The 18,644-nt window shown below is 38.2% G+C and overlaps 1 protein-coding gene across 2 annotated transcripts in view; it reads right to left on the bottom strand.

The window, feature by feature from the left end:
- Nucleotides 1–18,644, bottom strand: part of BICRAL (BICRA like chromatin remodeling complex associated protein) — a 77,605-nt gene that overhangs the window by 24,568 nt on the left and 34,393 nt on the right. For both annotated transcript variants that reach the window (XM_074949333.1, XM_074949334.1), the window contains exons 2-5: nt 11,342–11,390; nt 6,112–6,160; nt 5,944–6,012; nt 1,377–3,080 (exon numbers count right to left, since the gene is read on the bottom strand). In XM_074949333.1, coding sequence (XP_074805434.1) covers nt 1,377–3,080; nt 5,944–6,012; nt 6,112–6,160; nt 11,342–11,385 — 1,866 coding nt within the window. In that variant the 5' untranslated portion in view covers nt 11,386–11,390. The remainder of the gene's footprint in view (nt 1–1,376; nt 3,081–5,943; nt 6,013–6,111; nt 6,161–11,341; nt 11,391–18,644) is intronic.

The raw sequence follows: 18,644 nt of genomic DNA, 5'->3' as shown, positions 1-18,644 counted from the left end.
TTCCTCTGGAAGTCGTATCTGCATATTCTTAACTTGTGAGGGTCTCACAAGCTGTACAAGGATCCTGGTCCAGAGAGTGGTACGCTACCTAACACTGACTAATTAATTAAAATATAATTTACCAATAAAATAAGGGTGGTTTGAAATTAAAAATATGGCTGCGAGCACAGAAAAAAGCTAGAGCTAATCATGGACAAGAACTGAGGTAGCTGGGGCCACACAGCCCTTTTATGACTCAGAATTTTCAGTGCCAACAAGAGGACACTTCTGTGGCTCCAACGGACACTGCTTTTCAAAACTTCCCAGAGCTCCCATCCCACAAGTGGGAAAGTACAGAGGCCACCCCAAAGAAGAACAGGTAACTAGACCAATTTATTATGCTTAAGGAAAACACAAAATAACTGTAGCTGATTTCAGAAGTGGTGTAAAATTCCCACTACTGATCACGTGACACTCGTCATTCACTTACTGCGCCCAACAACACAAATCAATCCAGCTCGTTTCCCCTATCTCAAAACACATATGCAGTTTCTGATTCAGAGTTACACAGAATATCACTATTTTAATATTTACTGATCACTTATTAAAGAAGGCATATTTATAAGGCTTTTCTTTCACAACTGATTATATGAGAATTTTTTCTCTCCAAAGAGCTCTATAAAATTAAGCTCTTTGTAACTCTTTCAATGGTCTACACAAGAGTGTATCTCTGCCCCAAACTCCAAAACTGAAAATCCAAACTCACTGAGACATTTAAAGCAACACAAATAAAATATGCTACAGGGAATAATCCTGTGCTGGCAGAGAAATGGCCTAGAGCACCATATACCCTTTCCCATCTCCAATTTATGTGGGCCAAATACTGAGGGGACCTTCGCATGCGTAACTCTCATTGAAGTCAAAATGACCTTCAGGTACTTAGCACATGACAGAGTTTTGCCTTATGACTCTAACAGTGCGATTTTCAAAATTGCTGAGCTGGCATAGTTCTGCTTCCACTGAAATCGATGATAATACTTCTATTGATTTCATTGGAAGCAGAAATAGGCACACATGGAACACTTTTAAAAATCACACCAATAATCAACAAAAGCAAGACTCTCTGAATTAATGGGAATGATAGAGTCATCCACATTAAAGAAACATTCGAAGATGTTTTTTGATTAAATGGTTGCAGCAAGATTAGATTTTTTTTCAGTAGATCAACAATATTTGTTTGTAAAACAATTAATGTAAGCACAGTAAATTGTGTGTGAATATTTGGAGAATACAGTATTAAACGACATGACCTATTAACGTCCTTCCCCACCAAAAAAAAAGGTAATGCTTTAGAATGCTTTTGTGCAGTTTTGTTGGTACTTAAAGGGTATTCATACCTGAGCAAAAGTGAACTGTTGCTGCGTTACTCCTACTGATGTGCGACTGAAAGTGCTGATAGATTTCGAAGAGGAAACTGGAAGACAATGGGATACACTCACTGAAACTTGTGTTCTGTTCTGCTGTGTAAGTTGATCTCCAGTAAAATTTCCTCCTGATGCAACAGACTGAACTGGTGGCCCCAGGCTGGGATGTACTGTGCCAGAAGAACTTACAACAGTAAATCGATTAGATGCTGACATATTTGAGACTGTAGACTGTCCAGGTGACATTGTAGTAAAACCTGATCTACCTTGAGAAACACTACTTTGACTGGGTGATAAATGCAACACTGTTGGTGATGCCTGTTGTAATGGCATCTGTCCACCAACAATTTGAGAAGTTCCATGATTTACTATAACTTGACTTCCAGGAGCTGTGAATGTTTGACCAGAAACTAACTGAACAGCTGTATTCTGATTATTCAGCATCTGTCCTGAATATGAATGGTTGGCCCTGAGCATGCTTGTAGAGTTCCTGTTCAGCATAACATGCTCAGCAGATACTTGGCTAGAAACCAACTGGGAAGGTTGAGTCTGAAGAAGTTGTCCATTTATGGTCTGCACATGATGAACTGAATTAGAATTGACAGAAAGACTTGTAGGTATGAGAAACTGATTTTGAGATACATGAGGCTGTCCCATAGGTGAATGGATAACAATACTACCTCCAGCATTACTAACTGTTTGAGGAGTAACTGATTTTCTTGTGTTTTGTTGATTAACAATATTAACAGACATATGAGGACCAACTACTGAATTTTGAGGTGAACTTGCTGAAGCAAAAGGAATCCCTTGTTGTACATGATGCTGCTGTATTCCCAAGTTATTCACATTGTAAGCTGTTTGCTGACCCATCTGAATAGGCTTTGGTTGGATATTAATCGGAACTTTATTAGAATTTGGTGCTAGACCCCTCTGAATAATGATATTATGCACTGGTAAAGATGTCTGAAAATTTGTGCTGTTAAATGGGACAGTTACAGGTTGTGCTACTGGACTTGAATTTGAGTTACCGAACAGTGAGTTACCATTAGGAGTTTGTCTATGAACCAAGAGTCCACTACTCATGTTTGCAGGTGCTTGCTGTCCACTGCCTTTCAATATAATCTGAGATCCATCAAGGTTGTTAATAGTCATCATGGAAGGTTGATTACTAAATGAACCAATCAGCTGTATCTGCCCCGAACCACTAATCTGATTACTATTAGACAAATGCTGGCTGGGAACACTAATTCCCACATGTTGCATAAAGCCATGTTGCACACCAACTGTATTGCTTGCAAAAGATGCTCCAACTGGTTGCTGTACCACTTGAGTAACTCCTATAGGTTGCAGCGTCTGACCTGAGTAATTAGACACATTAGAAGCCTGAGTAAAGGATGCTGATGAAGAAGGATGAAGCTGAGCTTGTGCAAACTGTTGGCTAGAACCTATACTGGCATCCAGATATGCCTCTTCTGCCAAAGTCTGTTCAGTAATATTGGCCTCCTGTAAGGACTTCTGAAGAATATCAAAAGGCTGATCCTCACTGAGATCAGGTAAAGGAGAAGATTCAAGTTCATCTTCAAGAAACTGAAGGCTACTTGACAGTTGTAGTCCATCACTAGGCCCCTCTCCAAGCTGATTGCTTACACCTTTGATGGAGGATTTAGGATCAGTGTTCTAAAATGAAAAACAATAAATAAATTACATTGCATTTTTTAAATAATGTAAGAATCAAATGGTTTCCAATTAAATTTTTCCCTGCAAAAAACAAAGCCCCTCTATAATAACACATCCTTGTAGCTACATATGCATGGTGAAGTTCAACCCGTGCATAGGGCTAGCACAAAGCCCTTACATCACTTATGCGCTCAAAACAGACTGCTGGGGCAGCACTGCTAAGGTGCAAAATTCAAATCTCAACCCACTCAAAGCCAAGATGTCTTCAAAAACCCAATTCCTTTTTGGCAAGGTCTGGGTGTGAAATTCAGAGCCAATTTCAGACTCTGAACTCTGCCTCGCCCCTGAAGGGTAAGGAATTTTTGGCTTTGGAGGTCTCACATAAACACTGTGCAAACTGCTGCATGACACATATTGTCATATTAGAAAACTCTCATACCTCTACCTTCAATGTTTGCTTTCGTCCCCCTTTCTTTGATTGCCACACTACTCCATGAGTATAATTTATTTATTCAATTCATGTTTGTGTCTGCCTTTTACTGAATCTAGCTTATTTTATGAAAGCATCTCTGTCACTCTGGAATACTGAGGGATAGTTCTTGCTATTTTATTAAAGGTTTTCAAAAAAGTAACAGAAACCTTGCAACTTTACCTGTAAAACTATAATATACAGTACATGCATGAAAACGCATGGATTAAATCTGGCACAAATACTCTATCAGCACTTCAGAAACACCTAAAATTTAGGGGCCAGATTCTCTGCTGTGTGCACCTTCTTTTAGGTGCAGCAGAAGGGGGACTAACTGAAATCTGGTTACATCTCCCAGATTCTCTGTCCACATGAGAACAGCCTGAGGACTGCTCTAACATGTACCAGCTGATTATGCTACCCAAGGGACCATCCATCATCTGGGAATTGTGCTCTGGCCACTCCCTCTCCATGTGCAGGGAGTCATGTCATTGTGGAGCATTCCACTCTAGGAAAAGGCAGTGGTGGCAGCAGAGGATATATGAGAGGCTGAAAATAGAACCCAGTGAGTGACATGGGCTAGCATTAGAAAAAATGGGTATAAAATGGATTTGAACAAATGCAGGCTGGAGATCAGGAGACTGTTTCTAACCATCAGAGGAGTGACGTTTAGGAACAGCCTCCCAATAGGAGCTGTGGGGACAAACAACTTAATTAGTTTTAAAAGAGAACCGGACCAATTTATGAGTGGGATGTATGTCATGATTGCTTGTGATGGTGGGGGGCTGGGCACAGCAACCTTGAGAATGCCTTCTGGTTCATGTCAGATATTCTTAAAAGCTCATGCATAGCTGTCACCTGTAGGGGTCATCAAGGGATTTCCCCCCCAATATATTCTGGTGTTGGTTTGGGTGTTTTGATATTGGCTTTTGTGGGTTTTTTGTTTTGCTTTTTTGTCTCCTTTGAAGCATCACAGATGGCGATGGCTGGAGATGGGACCCTGGATGGAATTCTGGGTGGTACTGAGAATTCTCTCTCAGGTGCTTGGCTGGCTTGTTCTTGCTCACATACTTAGAGGCTGGTTGCCCTATGTGGGGTCAGGAAGGAATTTTTCTGCAGGTCATACTGGCATTGACCTTGGGGATTCTTCACCATCCTCTGTGGTACGGGTGCAGGTCGCTTGTCAGGTCCATGTGGGTGTATTTCACTTGATATCCTGCCACTGAAGGGTCCTTTGGTACTGGTGCACCTCAGTCCCTCCTACTCTCTGCTGGTGGCTTATAATAGTTTAGTTTCCTGTGGGCCGTAACACCTTGGTCTAATTTCAGCTATCGGGTTTAGTGTGCATGTATTGGTGTCCTGTGATACACAGGTCAGACTAGATTGATCTGGTGGTCGCTCCTGGCCTTAAATCCTATTACTCTAAATGGGAGTGAGGGAAGAATGCAGGATAGTGCCCCACGAACCTACAACCAAAAGCCCTCCTGCCCCAGCTCCCACTGCCCTCCTGCCTACTTGCCCATCCCAAACGTCTCAGGCTGTAGCAGGCTCTCTGCCTCTCCCACAGCCCCTAAAGAATCACTCCTCCCGCAAAACAATCCCATTGCCCTCAGCAACACCCACCTTCCCCAGCGTCTCCTGCCTCCCCTTAATACCGTTTCCTATGGGCACCCCCAAAGTCTCCAGTTTCTGAGACATGCAGGAAATAGGCTCCTGCTTCCCCCACTCCTGCTAATCAGCAGGACCGAAGGGAGCAACCACTGACTCTCACGGGAAAGAAATGTCACGTTGCCCACTTCTCCCATGAGCACCTTCCTGCTTTCTCTCTGACACGTGGGAAGAAATCCTAGTCAAAATCCACGACTTTACTCTCCTTCATGTGCCTCCTTAAAATTCACATCTACCATGGTGTATACCGGGAACTGCTGTCTAATGATGGCGACATAGGTGGCAAATTGTGATCATTGTTCCTGGCTAGCTGAAAATTGTGCACACCCTAAAACCATTTTCCCAGTTTCATCCAACCAACATGTTTTTCTTATCCTCCTGTCACATCTTTGTCTTTTAGACTGTAAGCTGTTTGGAGTAGGGAATAATGTCATTCGCTACATGTTTGTAGTGCAATATAAATGTTAATAAAATAAATATCATAAATAAATAATAAAAGGAGCAGGTGATGAGGGCAGACAATTTGCCTCTATAAAACCTGTGACCACAAAAAAGTTATAGGTGCTTTGAACATTCATTCACAGGTTTCCAGGTCTAGACGTGCCTATTTTATGTCAGTTATTAACATTCTCAACATCTACTCCATTTAGCTGTATACAGGACAAACAAACCATGGCGAAAGCATGTAATCACAATAAATACACATTTTCTCTTCTGAATACTTACATTGGAGTTGGCGAAAATTGAATTAGAATTGGCTGCAGAGTACCCTGCATTAGTCAAGTCTTCATTGCTCTGTTAAGGCACAAATGTAGTAAAGTAACGTTAAATTAATAGTAAAGCAGTCACTAAAGTCCGTGTAATTTTAGAATAGTATAGTAGAATACTACTTACAGATTTACTACTAGGTCCATGTAGAAAATAATTCAGTGCCTGTGGATCTCTTTTTAAAAAGAAACAAAAGAAGTTATCACTTTTAAGTACTTACATTTGTTAAAAAAGCATAATTAAGACAAAAAATAATAAAAACCTTGAGCAGGTGTTCCATTCATGTAAATCAGTGTAGCTCCACTGACTTCAACAGAGCTATACCAACTTACATCAGCCGAGGATCTATCTTTTTTGTTTTCAGCTGACCATGTTAATATGTAAATTTATATTTTTTGCCTTTTTTTTCATTACTACAAAAAAAATCTAAATATCACTTTACATGTTTACTTCCATTCTATAGGCCACTACTGATTACACCATCTGTTAAAATAAATACCCAATAATCTATAACACAAAAGAGTTTGCATTAAATGGACAAACAATGATATTAGATCAAGAAATGTAAGCACTAAAATAGGAATAATCCCCTCTAATCAGCTCTATTGCCTGCAAATTGGTTAGTGTCCCGATAAAGAGCTACCATATTTAATAAATAAATAAAAACTAAACATTTAAGATGTTTTCTTGCCAATCTATTCATAAAAAAGAAAATTTTCTCAAGAACATCATCATTATCTTCTCTGGGGGAAAAGCTATATCTTTTCCAAATCAACTGTGTAACTGACTAAATGCATTTTTCCTTTGATAACTTGATAAGAAAGGCCATACTGGGTCAGATCAAAGGTCCATCTAGCCCAGTATCTTGTCTTCCAACAGTGGCAAATGCCAGGTCTTCCAGAAGGAATTAACAGAACAGGTAATCATCAAGTGATCCATCCCGTCTCCCATTCTCAGCTTCTGGCAAATAGAAACTAGGGACACCATCCCTGACCATCTTGGCTAACAGCCATTGATAGACTTATCCTCCATGAATTTATCTAGTTCTTTTTTTTAAACTAGTTATAATCTTGTCCTTCACAACATCCTCTGGCAAAGAGTTCCAAAGGTTGACTGTGCATTGTGTGAAAAAATACTTCCTTTTGTTTGTTTTAAACCTGCTGCCTATTAATTTCATTTGGTGACCCCTAGTTCATGTTTTATGAGGAGTAAATAACACTTCCTTTTTTACTTTCTCCACACCAGTCATGATTTTATAGACCTCTATCATATCCCCCTTTAGTCGTCTCTTTTCCAAGCTAAAAAGTCCCTGTCTTATTAAACTCTCCTTATACGGCAGCCGCTCCATACCCCTAATAATTTTTGTTGCCCTTTTCTGAACCTTTTCCAGATCCAATATATCTTTTTTGAGATGGGGTGATCACATCTGCACACAGTATTCAAGATGTGGGCGTATCGTGAATTTATATAGAGGCAATATGATATTTTCTGTCTTATTATCTATCTCTTCCTTAATGATTCCCAACATTGTTTTTGCTTTTTTGACTGCCGCTGCACATTGAGTGGATGTTTTCAGACAACTATCCACAATTACTCCAAGATCTCTTTCTTGAGTGGTAACAGCTAATTTAGACCCCATCATTTTATATATCACTGGTTCTCAAACTTTTGTACTGGTGACCCCTTTCATATAGCAAGCCTCTGAGTGCAACCCTCCTTATAAATTAAAAACACTTTTTTATATATTTAACACCATTATAAATGCTGGATGCAAAGCCAGGTTTGGGGTGGAGGCTGACAGCTCACGACCCCCCCCAAGTAATAACCTCATGACCCCCTGAGGGGTCCCAACCCCCAGTTTGAGAACCCCTGTTATATATATAGTTGAAATTATGTTTTCTAATATGCATTACTTTGCATTTGTCAACACTGAATTCCATCTGCCATTTTGTTGCCCAGTCACCCAGTTATGTGAGATCATTTTGTAGCTCTTCGCAGTCTGCTTGGGACTTAACTATCTCAAGTAATTTTGTATCATCTGCAAATTTTGCCACCTCACTTGTTTACCCCTTTTTCCAGATCATTTATGAATAGGATAGGGCTAGAATAGGACTAGTCCCACTACAGACCCCTGGGGGACACCACTATTTACCCCTCTCCATTCTGAAAACTGACCATTTATTCCTACCCTTTGTTTCCTATGTTTTAACCAGTTACCCTCCCATGACAGCTTATTTTGCTTAAGAGCCTTCAAGATAATATTTTGTTAAATGAAAGAGTGATACACGATTAAAAAAAGTGCAGTTAGATGAACTAAGTATTTGGAGTTCAAGTGTATTAAAAAATACACATTCATGCAATGCAAATCTGGTGGTAAAAATTCTCACTGTATGCAAACAAATATGTGACTAAGTTACAGGGATTACTTTGTAGTTATTGCTAAATATAGCAATTATTTTCTTCACACACCCATTAATGTACACATTCAATTCAAAAAGTTACATGAACTCTTTGATTTAAAAGAAATAATCTTTATTTGTAAATAGTATTAATAAAACATTTTGAAAAACATTGTTATGGATCTCCCCAATAAACACCAAGGTCAATCTGAAACTTTCCCTCTTCTTTCTTGATCATCCTAAAAGAAAAATAGAAAACAAAATAAAGACACCTCAAGTTTCCATCTAGCATAAGCTCACAAACACCAAGAAAGTCATGCTGCTACTATACACATGCCCTGAACCCTTCTGGTTCAGCCAGTTGTACTCTGTGCCTCTAGAATACGGCTTTAGTTTAGTATGCAAACATTTTCATGGAATTGGGTATCTGATTCATTCCAACTCAGCTAATTGTCATATCTATTTAAATCAAGCCTAATTAGCCACAATAAATAATCACAGTTGGCTTTTAATTAAACTAGATTGAAAATAGGGGGAAAAAACCTGAATATTTTTCAAAATCTTCATAAAGTACATTCCAGTTCAAACTCCATTGCGATAATAAGACTAAATAGTGATTTTTAAATGTAAAGTACAGAGCTAATCTTAGAATGGACCTATATTTGTTTCCTGCCACTTGTTCTGCTAATAAGATGCTAAGCTTTTGCTTACTAGTTAGTTCCACTAATTAAAGAAATGCCTTTTATACTTATTTTAATTTAAATGGGAATTTTTTTTTAAAAGGAGAGAGCTGGAAACCTAATACCTGTATAAAGTTAATATTAATGCATATAGTAGAGCAGAGGGCTCTGTAATCTAGCTGAAAAAGGTGTATAGTGAGTTCCAATGATTGGAAGTGGAAAATGGGCAAATTCAGGCGAGAAATAAGGTGTAAATTTTTAACAGTGAGGGTAATTAATTATTGGAACAACACTGCTAGGGACTTGGTGGATTTTCCATCACCTGAAATCTTTAAATTAAGACTAGATATATTTCTAAAAGCTATGCTGTAGCTCAAACAGAAGTTATACTATACACATTTTAAACAATTTGCATGATATACATGACACTCAGTTAACATCTAGGCACCTAAGATCAGCTTCTACTCACACATACTACAACCTTCACACACTATATTTTTAAAAGAAATCTTATTTTCAGTACAGATTACAAAACATTAAAAGGACAAAGGGGAAAGGCTTCACTGTCTCATTCATATATGAACACGTTGGGTTTATGAGGTTTTGCTGATACATAACCAAGACCTTTACTATCAATATTGCTTACCAGCTTTAATGATCATGACAAATTTAAATGTTGATGTTTCATCATCACCCAGCTAACCATCCTTTCTTATAACTTTTATTATTTCTAAAATTAAATCCATAAAGATAAGAAGACACTTACCAAACAAAGACTTAATGGAGACAAACTTCAGTTTTTCTGTCCTGCCACATGCTCTGAATGATAGCTGATACAAGCAGTAAAAAGGGACACTACAACAAATAATGCATTACACCCCAACACCCTCCTATTTGTAGGACCTCATCTTCTGAGCATTCTGTGGACTTGGACTGGAATTCTTGTAACTTGGCTTATTATTGAGCTATTCCACTTTTGTTTCCATTTGGACAATTCTTAAGATGATGTTCCAGGCAGGATGTAAATATGTTCCCTTTGGTGGCTGAAGTCAGCAGTCTCATATTATAATACTGCACATGACGATTCTTAGGCAACACTACCAACAATTTGTTATTTTGGTAGGCTATTCACATACTAGTCTGATCTAATTATAGTGATTATTGGGCCTGATACTTCCTTCATTCCTTTTGCATTCAAGGCTCTCACTAGTTTCAGTGGAAGTTTTGGGTGCATAAACAATGCAAGATAAAGCTCACTATTCTCTATACTTGACATATGTGGGTAGATTTGTCTTCTTGACTTCATCTATACCTAGAACCATGCAGGAAAACTTTCCTATTGCAGTGACTGGCATAACATTTGGAAAAAAATTCAGAATCTGAAAAAAGTACTAGATATTGGATATTCAATATATTCTACACATTTTGGACATATTACGATAAATGTCTGCTCTTAAAGAACTATACTGATATTTTTGCCAGTCAAGGGAAAAGGACTTCACCATGCCTACAGTGAATATACCTCAATTCCACAAAGCTTTTCTTGGTGGCAACTGTACCTAAATATTGATTTTTGAATCCCATATGGAATACACATCAATTTGCATGTAAAAGTGGTATAGAATGGAATAGAAATAATTCAAAGTAGGAAGACTGGTTTTGTTTGGTTTGGTTGGTTGGTTGGTTTTTTTACACAATTAGGGATTTAAAATAAAAATGCCTTTGAAAAGACAAAAGTTGATAACCTTTAAAATTCCTGATTGTTTGTAATTCTTTATAATACTGGGTAACAATTCAACTCTTATTAAATTGGTACACAAATGCATTTTATCTTCTGTAAAAATAATTTTGGTAGCTTGTATTTTGAAACAGTCTATATATTTTAACTATATTTTCATTTAGAAGGTAATGTTTGTGAAGGTGCTATACTTACAGCCCTGAAGGCTAAAGTCCTTTATCTAGCCAAAAAAAGAGGTATTTTCTTTGCATCAGTAGTGTAGGGTAAGTTTCCCTGTTTGCTAATGTGCCTCAGCACTGACCTGACAGAATCATCACTGGGCAAGAGGGGAAGTCAGTGTCATGCCAAATACCAGTGGACTACCAATTAGCATAAACTTTGATTGTGACTATCTGTTCATTTCACTTACAGGCCTCCAAACTATCACATGACACCAACTTTCAGAGACTTCTGGAAATTAATCATCTTTTATATGGATTATTTTTGTACAATGATTTTTGCATAGATTCTTCTTTAAGAATTTCTTAAGGAGAACTTACCCAATAAGATCAAGGAGACAGGACTCATCGTCGTCATCATCCATGACAACTAAAGGAAAAAAGGAAAGGACTGGTATTTCATCAAAATCAGAGAAAAGATCTCCTTCAACAATAAAACAAAATTTCAAAGCACATCCATTTTTTCAATAAACAATTTGTGGGAATTGTGTGATATTTACTCTGAGCCACATTCTTAGATGAACTTGAACAACAGCCACCGAAGTTAATACAAGTCCTGAAGCTAATGTGAGTCCTGCACTCTTATCTGAGTGCAGAATTTAGCCCTGTGTACCTATCTGTGTAAACACAATGCAATATTTTAATCCTGTCATTCTGTGGCTATTTTAAAAAAGGAGGAAGACAATGGCCTGACCAAACTGACTAATTGAACCACTTTGTAGATGGAAAAATGTTAATTATAGACTCTCATTTCTCTCACAGTAAAATACTTTTCAGGGAATTTTTGTTTACAGTGACAGGTAACCCATCAGGGAACAAATGAGTGTTGCAAAACCTGGAACATTGGGGACTACGAAGCATGATGTTTTGTTACTTACAATACAATAAGGTGAAGTAAGCTGAGGGGAGTAGAAACCACAGCCCAGTGGTTTCTATTTGCCCAACCTAAGTGACAAGGCACTGAGCAGCTGGCTGGGAAGGATGCTGTTTTCTCAGAACCCTTTAACACACATTTGTGTCAGTGGCTGGCCCTGAAATTTATGCCCACTCTTAGTTTCTTCTAAGTGATATTCATAAGCTTACTTGAGTGATCTCCTGGTAATACAAGTAGTAACTGAAAATCCTAAAAAAATACCTGCTACACACATCACTTGCATTAGTTCCACCCTATCTCTACTTCCAAACCATCATGGCCACCTTCTCCCCTACTCACTGCTTGTTCAGTTTGGTACAGATGTTCTTCTGCATTTATAATGTTGATCACTTTGTCCTCTGTTTGCTCTGCTCTTTAGGCTTCTGAGATTGTAGGATTCTGGTTCTCCTACCACAATAACCATTATCATCTCATCTCCTTTCCCCTTTTCCACTCTGTTGACACCCCTTAAGGTTCTATCCAGGGTGGATAAAAATCAATGATTTTTTTTAATCAATTTTTTTTAATTTAAATCAGATTTTTTTGATAAAATGCTTTTTGAGGAAAAAACCTATGTAAAGATACAGTATAGCTCAAAGATATCTCATCATGGAAAAGGGATTATAAATTATAATTCTATAGTATGAGACAATATATTCATGTAATGTTTAGGAAAAGTTTTGTAAATGAGTTCCAATAGTTCATGGATTAGGGACCCAATCTTATGGGGTTCCAGGGACTTCTGTATAGATTATTTAGGTTAATCTTTCTATCTACCCAATGGGACTCAATGCTCAGCCCAGAAGATACCATCAGAGATGCTTAATTTTGCAGTTCTCAAACTGTGGATTTGTGTCTCCAGAGATAACATGCTTGTTAACAGCAAAAATATTTTTAAATTAATAATATAAAGAGGTGAGAAATAACAGACCTCAACGCTATTGTCCCTCTGCAAATTTGTGTACACAGAGTCAATCCCTTACCTCTCTCTAAAAGTGCAAAGTTTCAAAAAGTTCAGTGAATAAGAAGATTGTTGGGGGCAGAATATATCTGGACAAGCAGAAGTAGTCTGGAGATAAATGTGTGAAGGGAGGGACAGGCAGCAGAAACAAAAGTGAAACCGTTTGAGCAGCATATTCCAGAAGTCTTGAGGTCTTTCTGAGTGCAGCCTTCATTGATTTGAGATCTACCATAGCATTCACTCATTGGAAGGGAAAACCTATAATGGCAGCAGGCCGTAAAAGAGACCCAGTTTGGGAATATTTTAATGAAGTTCCCCTACCTGTGGGTAAGAAGGCATGCGTACAAAATGTAAACAGTGTAACAACGAAATGCAAGGCCTGGTTGCCCAAATGAAACAACATCATGAGAAGTGATCCTTCTCAGGAGGAAGCTGCATTGAAGATGATCAAAAGAACATGTCTGAACATGTAGGATCTTCAGGTTGGTAAACGTTTTTATTTCATACTTCTTTCTTAAAGGCTGCCTGTCTTCCTTCTGGACTATTTTTGAATTCTCATGTTTGAGCAAAAAATATAGTTGTTACTCTATGGTACTATTATTTTAGATGCAGTTGTGATAAAAAAAATAAATAGCTGAAATAGGCAGATCTTCCTTTTACAATTTCACCTTTAAAGTAGTACTGAGTGTCAGTGAATACAATGAGTAATACTAAATGAGCAGTGTGATAATAATAATTAAATAACTGCATTGACTTATTTTGTTTAGGAGAATCCATCCTCAACATACAGGATTCTGAAGACTATCCACAGTCAAGATCACCATCATTTTCAATAGTTTCAGAGTTATCTACCAATGATAGTGTTTCAGTCACATCATGTATGTCACATAGCCACAGTATATCACCTGTAGCAAAAAGAAAAAAAAAACTCCATCATTCAGAAACAACCATAGTTAAGTTTATGATAAGAACCAGAAGATTACAAAAACAGGTAATTGATGAAAAAATTGCTCAGTTTGTTTATGCAACAAACCCTCCTTTCCGTATGATTGAGAACCCACACTTCATTAACATGGTTCAGTCATTAAGACCAGGATAAGTCCACCCAACAGAGCAGATGTTGCAGGCAAATTGCTGGATAAAGTGTATGAAAGAGAAATTGAGCAGTGTGCAAAAGGTCTAAAGGGTGAAATTGTTAACCTGAGTCTTGATGGGTGGAGCAATGTCCACGATGATCCTGTTGTATGTGCTTGTGTGACAACAGAAGAAGGGAATGTCTTCTTTACAGAAACATTAGATAATCAGGAAATGCACACACAGCAGAATACTTACAAAAAGCTGTAACAAACTGAAAAAAAATTCAAATGTCTAGTATGCAGCCTGGTCACCGATAATGCTGCAAATGTATCCAACATGAGAAGAAATTTAGAAGACAGTCCCAAGTTAATAACATACGGTTGCAGTGCTCATTTGATGCACCTCCTAGCCAAAGACTTTAGTGTTACAGAAATAAAGGCTAATGTTGAAATTGCAAAATACTTCCGTAACAACCACTTTGCAGCAGCTGCTCTGAAAAAAGTGGGAGGAACCAAGCTAACTCTCCCACAAGACGTGTGATGGAACTCAGTAGTGTACATAAGAACATAAGAACGTAAGAATGGCCATACTGGGTCAGACCAAAGGTCCATCCAGCCCAGTATCTTGTCTACCGACAGTGGCCAATGACAGGTGCCCCTGAGGGAGTGAACCTAACAGGTAATGATTAACTGAGCTCTCTCCTGCCATCCATCTCCACCCTCTGAAAAACTGTTTTGAGCACTATATCAAGAACCGGCCTAATCTGATGACAGTTTGTGAACAAAATCGTGAAAAAACAGATGGCACTGTCACAACCAAAGTTCTCAACCTTGGGCTTAAGAGAAATGCTGAACACATGCTGACTACCCTGAAGCCTATTTCTGTAGCCTTGAAAAAAATGCAGGGAAATAGCTGTTTTCTTGCTGACACTGTTGACATTTGGAAGGAACTGAGTGAGATCTTAAAGAGAGAAATATACAATGACAGAGTTAAATTACAAGCCTTAAAAAAATGAATGGGACAAACACTATCGGCAGCTCATTTTCTTGCAAATATTCTCAATACTCGGTACCAGGGTCAAACCTTAACTGCTGAAGAAGAGGAGTTGGCTATGACATGGACATCCAGCAATCATCCCTCCATAATGCCAACTATAATAAACTTCAGAGCTAAAGGTGAACCATTCAAGAAACATATGTTTGCCGATGATGTTTTAAAGAAAGTCACACCAGTGAACTGGTAGAAGTCACTTAAGCATTGGATTCAGAGACTGTTGAAATGATAATCTCACTTTTAACAGCAGTAGCTTCTTCTGCCGGTGTATAAAGAATATTTTCTTTCTTTGGACTAATTCATTCCAAATTGAGAAATCGTTTTGGACTTGAAAAAGCAGGAAAGCTTGTTTTTCTTTTCCAGATTATGAGGAAACAGGAAAATAAAGGTGAAGACAACCGAGTTAGCTACAAAAGCCAATATTTTAAGTTTCTCATGTTGACCGGGCTGACGTAGTCAATTTAATTTTTGTTTTTTTAAATATTTCATTTAACTATTTTAGTTAAAAACAATTTTAACAAAAACAAACCTGATTTTAAAAAACTTGAATGTTTAACTAAATTCAAAAATTCATATGCTTGTTTTGTTAAAATATTATATGTTTGCTGTATTAAGGTTATAACAACCACAAAAATGCACTTTTATGTAGAAATCCATGATTAAATTGAGTCTTCCTGACTAGTGATTTAAATCATGATTTAAATCAATTCCACCCTGGTTCTACCCTTACACTGCCCCTCTTGCCCTCCTTTACTCTCTCTTCAGGTGACCTCATCTGCTCTCACTATCTAAGATATAAACTCTATGATGGCATTTTCCAAATCTATCTCCATAACCCTGACCTCCCATCCAACTATCCAGTCTCACGTCTCCAAATGCCTTTATATCATCTCCTCAGGAGTGTCCTGCAACTACCTCAAATTTAACATGTCCAAAATGAAATTTCTTAGTAATCTCTCTCAATTTCCTGTTTTTTACCTTGCTGACAACTACACTATCTCCCCTATCACCTGGACTCGCAAACAAGGTGTTATCCAAAATGGGTTTGGGGTGGGATAAGCAGGATGCATGCAGCCCTTCTACAGTGCAGAGGCCCACTCAGTAAGGATTCCCTCTGCATTAGTTTGCAGAAGCAGGTGACGGGGGGCCCACCACTGTGTGGATCCTCCAGTGCTCACTCCTGTTGGGTGCAGGAGGGGAGGGGGACAAGCTGAGCCTACCGATGGCTATTTCAACTACTGGACTAAAGTAGCATCCATGGAGTGACTCTGCACCCTACGAAAGAGAATTCTTTCCCCTATGGACTAGCCCATCTACTCAATGCCAAATCCAGGTATTCAGTATGGGTGCTGGCCTGAGGATTTAAACCACAATGACTTACAACATAAACACTATTTTATTATGTCACTGCACTCTGTAAATATGTACTATTAAGAATAAATGTTTAGCCTAGCCCTTTAACTGTATTCCTAGTAGTGTTTATAGCATGTTGTTCTTTCTATTGTTCTAACAGCAGAATTGTGAGTCCACACATGGAGTATTGCTTTAGTAGTGGGATTTTCTAAGGGCTTGTCTATACATACCCTATTACAGTGGCACAGCTTTAGGCCACTATAACGCTTCACTGTAGACACTCACTGCACTGACAGGAGGGGTTCCCCCATCACTGTAGTTAATCCATCTGCCCTAGAGGCAGTAACTAGATTGACAGACGAATTCTTCCATCAACCTAGCCCTGTCTATACCAGGGTTTAATCTGGCATAGTTTCGCACTCCTGAGACACGTCATCATGCTGATATAAGTTTTCGATAGACCAGCCTCACATGCACAAGTCTCACTGAAAATCAATAAAATTTGTGCTGCATTACATAGGTGCTTTTGAAAACCCCACCCCACCCCAGCTCAGCTTCAGTATTTACATGTGTATCAAACCAATAAAAACAAATAACCTGAATTTGACAATAAAAGCTCAATCACTTGTCAAAATCTGCAAATTATATTTAAAAAAAGAAAAGGACTGAATGAAAATGCATTATAAATAAAAATTTAAGTGATAATTCATATTCTTCTTTACAATCTTTACACTTTATGAAGTCTTGACATTAAAGACTTTTTTGATTAATTCAAAATGATAAATATCTACCAATATGTTTTTCTTCAGTCTGCAAGTCTCAAGTTCTATTAAAATCTACCCAACATACTGTTAACAATACAAATGCTCCCCGACTTACGCAATCGTTCCATTCCGGAAAGCCTTGCATAACTCGAATTTTGCATAAGTCGGAAACGTTTACCCGACCATTACACGCAAAAAAAAAAAAAAAAAAACCCTACCCCTCCTATTTCCAGCTTACGGAAATAGATACATATACTTTACATTTTAGCAAGCAGCAAAGATCAAGGGCAGCCATGATAAGCAAGGTCCCAAACAAAAGCACACTTACAACATGCCAGAATAATGAACTGTGCTGTGAGCTACAGTCTCACCTTGCCAGTGGAGTAGACTTTTAAGAGCCCAAGTACAGAGTTCTTCACCTAGAAGGGAACTGAGCCACCCAGTGATTTGTCTATGTGAAACCTACCCCTTAAAACAGTGGTTCTCAAACTTTTGTACTGGTGATCCCTTTCACATAGCAAGCCTCTGAGTGCGACCCCCCTTATAAATTAAAAACACTTTTAAATATATTTAATACCATTATAAATGCTGGAGACAAAGCGGGGTTTGGGGTGAAGGCTGACAGCTTGTGACCCCCCATGTAATAACTTCACGACACCCTGAGGGGTCCCGACCCCCAGTTTGAGAAACCCTGCCTTAAAACATAGGATCCTAAGCATGTACCCTGTAAAGGACTAAGACTTTTTTTTAAATGAAAAAACTCAACCACACTTAAAATGGCTCAGAAATATGAGCACAGAGATTACCCCTCAGGCTAGTCAAGATATGAGTAGCAGAGGCATATTACGTGGCATACTACAATATTTATGCTCATACACTTCCTAACTGTGAAATGGCTTTTGTGCAGAAAGAGCCATGAGTCTTCAGTAAGTTACCTCTTCTGTTAGTAGGAAGGCACAAATTGTTTGAATATAGGCTTTGATAAGAAGGAGGATAGTTGTAAACATTGCCTCTGCAGTGTATCTGCATGCTCATTCAGGGGTCTGTTACACCTATTTCTAGGTTTCAGACAGAATTAGGCCCATAATCTCTAAACATCACATAAACAGAAAAAAAGAGCATCACAAAATACAAATAACCTGGACGGCAATCCACACATAACAGGTCTTTACAGATGAAATGTGTCAGTGCAAGATACCTGATTTAGGACCAACTTTATTATTTTTTCTATACGTCTAATGAAATTCCCATTAATGCCATCAGAAATTCTGTGCATGTATGGAAAGGAGAATAGATTCCATGGTTTCCTTCTAACCTATCAGTGATTTGGTTCAATAGACATATGCAAAAAATCACTATCAGCAGTCTTTACACAATCAATGCAACAGTACTTCACACTAGCCAAAAATACACAGATCATATTGCTGGACATCTCATATCCAAAAATGGCTATCGTCTACTGAGGGCATCATCCATATATATTAGAAGGGCCATATGCTCTTG

Source organism: Natator depressus, chromosome 3 (assembly GCF_965152275.1).
Source record: "Natator depressus isolate rNatDep1 chromosome 3, rNatDep2.hap1, whole genome shotgun sequence".
In the NCBI taxonomy this organism is placed as follows: domain Eukaryota; kingdom Metazoa; phylum Chordata; order Testudines; family Cheloniidae; genus Natator; species Natator depressus.
The sequence above is the reverse complement of the archived record's forward strand: the minus strand, read 5'-3'. Positions and strand labels throughout refer to the sequence as shown.